The sequence below is a fragment of the Botryllus schlosseri genome, chromosome 1 (assembly GCF_051294905.1).
Source record: "Botryllus schlosseri isolate E-star chromosome 1, Bs_hap1, whole genome shotgun sequence".
NCBI classification, from domain to species: domain Eukaryota; kingdom Metazoa; phylum Chordata; class Ascidiacea; order Stolidobranchia; family Styelidae; genus Botryllus; species Botryllus schlosseri.
This window is the reverse complement of record NC_137236.1, coordinates 32,938,883-32,942,820: the sequence shown is the minus strand read 5'-3', so window position 1 is coordinate 32,942,820 and position 3,938 is coordinate 32,938,883. Positions and strand designations below refer to the sequence as shown.

The 3,938-nt window shown below is 38.3% G+C and overlaps 1 protein-coding gene across 2 annotated transcripts; it reads right to left on the bottom strand.

The window, feature by feature from the left end:
- Positions 1-466: 466 nt before the first annotated feature.
- LOC145447835 (uncharacterized) lies at positions 467-3,938 on the bottom strand. 2 transcript variants are annotated; one of them, XM_080326113.1, is made up of 3 exons: positions 3,831-3,938; positions 2,705-3,418; positions 467-1,362 (listed from the first exon to the last, which is right to left on the bottom strand). In XM_080326113.1, the coding sequence occupies exons 1-3, from the start codon at positions 3,859-3,861 to the stop codon at positions 1,343-1,345; spliced, it is 765 nt and encodes a 254-aa protein (XP_080182239.1). In that variant the 5' UTR covers positions 3,862-3,938; the 3' UTR covers positions 467-1,342. The 2 variants fall into 2 exon arrangements, with proteins under 2 accessions (XP_080182239.1, XP_080182241.1); XM_080326115.1 differs by having other exon boundaries at positions 2,762-3,418.

Genomic DNA, 3,938 nt, shown 5'->3' with positions numbered 1-3,938 from the left:
AATAATAGAACGTAGGATGAATGACGATCAAGCCAATCAAGGTAAAACAGTAGATCGCATCAACTCAATAATGCGTGGTTCAAAAGACCATCCCATAGTTGAAAATGCTCAACCTCACTAGCAAATAATGTGTCGCTAGAATCGCCATTAACCCGTTTCGAGTGGGGTTCAGTTGGGCCGGGGCAGGGTTATAACCACGTCACTAATGCTCTGAGTAACAAATCAATCTTACTTTCACATTTTTAACTCGAGTCAAGTTGAAGTGACCACTGAGTCAAGTCCTAGTCCAAGTCACAATTTAGAACTGCATGGTAATATATTTTTTGTGGTTGCATATATTTCAATTTTCCATGTCATTTATGCAGTTATGATTTCAATAATGTCTTAAACTCGATTCAAATAGAATGCCTCTGGTTCTCGATTTCGATCTGCCCTAATGTTGAGGCAAATTGGAATCATTCATAACATGTATCATATGTATTTATATGGATGCATTTTTGCATAGGTTTCATGAGTAATATTGATGATAACTGAAATGTTCTCTGGATGCGAAAAAGTAGATCTGGTATATGTACAACGCACATGGTTGTCTAATAATAAACAGCCGCAAAAATCAATGAAATCAGAGCGGTGACATTAAAATCATAAATCAAGGGCACCTACAAACCCTAAATAAATCGCACTGATTCAAATCAGCCTGATTTACACCGGAACCCTAATAGTTCTAGTTGCGCTTTTTTAAAGTCCTGTAGATTGTACAAGTCTCCCGTCATCCATTCACTTTCGTCGAAATACGCTTGAAAAATAAGGTACGAGTGCGTTTTACCCTTGCGTACGATTGGTTCAGGGACAATTGAACAATCTCTACGCTGATAATGACAGACTCTTTTAACATCAAATTCCTCCTAGAGCAGCTGCGCAAACTGCGTATATATTCCCATTTGCTAAAGATCATAAATAGCTCAATAACAATATGAATAACAAGCTAATAATATCCTAAAGATTGTGTATACAGTATAACAAGGAAAATTCACTGCCTACCAACATCATCGTTATTTTATAACACCATGCAGATATTTTGAGGATATAGCGTTCAGACACAGATACGATTGGTATATCATAGTTATAGGAGAGCAAAGCGAATCAGAACAAATCGAAGGTTAACTCTGAAAAGTAGGCTAAATATAAAAATTGAATCGTTACTTTATTCATTGTAATCGGTTTTGAAGGAACTGATAAGTAAAAGCAAGTCAAGTCCACAACTGGAACAAGTAAATTTATGTCCCGACCGGACATTCATGAGCAGAAACACCGAAATACCACTATTTCCGCCGTCATCCTGCTAATTTCTTGTCTCCGCGTCTATAAATAATAAATTGTTATTAATTTTGTTATAGCGCAGAATGATATAGGTGAACCCGCACGTGGTTGACTACTACACGATTTCAATGTAGGCCTAGAAAGGGATGAACACCAATGACAGTCTGTGAATCTGGTCAGGTAGTAAACATAGACCAGTCCTGGAGGATGTGGAGCATAAACACCTGAAATAATGCTATAAAAACATTCATGGGACGGGTAATGCTGGCGTAAAATTAAGGAGTTCTCAAATATTTGAACGAGTATTGGAGCCAACTTCTATATCGGGAGGGTAGCTAAAGCTGTATTTTAAAGACGACTGATGGCTATCACAAGCCTAACGAGAAATTCCGCTTCAATTATCACCGTTGGGTCATTTGTATGCTGTTCTTCTTGGTACCTCCTACCTTCACCGTGAATAGCGTGTATGGCCAGGACGATATGAGGGATCGCACTCTCTTTTAAACATTGGACTTCGACATTGGATTTCTCCGCACTTTACCTAATCGAAATTTATGCTTCTGTCAATATGGCCAAGTGTACAGTCCTCAAAGGTCATATGCAATTCCACTACGCATAGAAATAAATTTCAGAATCACGCAAAACAATACCTTATTATTGTTAATCTATTCGAATTAAATAATTTCGAACTGATTTATTCAAATTAGAATAACTAATGCTGGTTCTCCAGCTCCGTCACCGCAGTCTGTTGACACACTGACGGATAAAGTCCATCAATTTAAGCTTGTAATTAGGGTCTTGGAGAGCATCTTTTATCCCATCCTCAATGTGCTAATCATTATAATGACAGTCAATTTGCTATAGCTACTCGTGGCCGTTCTCTTTTTCATTTGAACGTCCTGGAATCTACGATCATAAAGCTGCCAAGAAGCCTTTCCCAGTCGTCAAAAGGAAAGCCTCCATTCACTCTTGGAATATTGCATTAATGTTCTGTGTTATTGTTCTCCGTTATTCATAACCAAATATGTAGTCGCTAAATTTTGTTATGTATCGTTACAGCCATATCTTGCCTGTCGACTAATTGTTTGTTTTTACAATTATACGACATACGGACAAAATAGTTCATACATTTTTAATGTGATTTACCGGCGTACTGACGTTCGCTACTGATGAGTGTCAGTCGAATAGCTTTTAGCTAATAGATTAACAATATGAAATTATATCGTTACGCGTTATTCCGAAGTTCTGATCCCCAAATAGCTTGTAGAAAGACATTTACATTCAGTTGGGGAAACGTTTTGTTCCATAGAATAATGAATAGACACATGAAAGATCACATGCAATCAGTACAGGAAGATTCGTGAAAGCTCTTATTCATACTCACACTGTTGGCGAAATTCGTTGATGAAATACAAGAGTTTGTTTCTCTTTTCGCTCTTACTTTCATCCATCTTCAGCGCCGATTTCTCAGCTAATTCAAAAAAACGGTATACTTCTTCTTGAGGAGATTCGATCATGGCCAAATATTTCGCTCGTGACAAATACAGCCGAGCCAGATCTTCGAGATTACCAGATACTTTCTCAAATCGCACACCGACCTTGTAAAAGTGATCAGCCTCTTTTTTCCAACGAAGATGCAAGCACGTTTCAGTTATCCACGTCGCAGCAAAGCCTATTGCTTCAACATTCTCATTCATTTTTAAATCTTCATCTTCTTCTTCTTGAATTCTCTTGAACTCAACATTGTACGTTTCTATCATGAGTTTGATCAGGATGTCAGTTACGCCATTTACCGTTACGCCGTTCTGCAAGAATCTCTGGTATTTGTCGTTTTGGAATGCACTTATAGTCGTGCATATCTTATGGAAGCAATACGTTGCATGTTTTGGCTTCGATTCATTAAACTCTCTATGCATGAATGCAGCGAGAATGTAGCATAGTGTTGACTTGACTGGATCCCTCGAAATTGTATCGCTGTCCACTTCCAATGTTGCCGGATCATAGTTTTTTTCGCGGAACCGACGAATAACAGAACGAACATCAACTTCTCCATTGCCGTAAATATCGGTTGTAACCGACTCCAGGAATGCATCCATGCCTGTAAAGAACTTGAATAAGTCATGTAGAATGTGTCGAGCCATGCCCAATGAATCGAGTACAAGTCCAGTCAACAAAAAATTGACCCCGAGTTTTAGACAGTGAAATATCGAAGTAAAATGATTTTATTCCAACTCTGACAGCTTCACTCCTACTAGTCGGAATTGAGTCAAATTTTTGGGACAACGATTTTCGGCAACAATTTTAGCAGTAAAAATTCGGAAACAAAAGTTTTTTTGATAGGCCCTAATACACAGCTTTGAGGCCTACCACCCAGAGAATGCGCCAATTAATGGTGAACTGAATCCTCCCCCCGATATATATACTGTATACAGTACACATCCAGTTGTAATAAGATTTAGTATCATAGCAATTATGAATTAGGGAGGCAGTAAAAGTCGGTATCAGCTTACCATGATAGGTGGTCATCGTTGAAGTAGTCATCCTTAGTAACCAAGTAGCAATAGAAGTAAGTTAGCAAATTTCTGCTGAAGTACAAGCAGTAGCGATTGCCAAGTAGG

Bases quoted from the DNA above. Each gene is read 5' to 3' on its own strand.
- LOC145447835 (XM_080326113.1), bottom strand. From the start codon at position 3,861: ATGACTACTTCAACGATGACCACCTATCATG. The intron at 3,419-3,830 runs GTAAGCTGATAC...AGTTCTTTACAG, and splicing joins AACGATGACCACCTATCATG to GCATGGATGCATTCCTGGAG. The intron at 1,363-2,704 runs GTGAGTATGAAT...TATTATTTATAG, and splicing joins CAACGAATTTCGCCAACAGT to ACGCGGAGACAAGAAATTAG.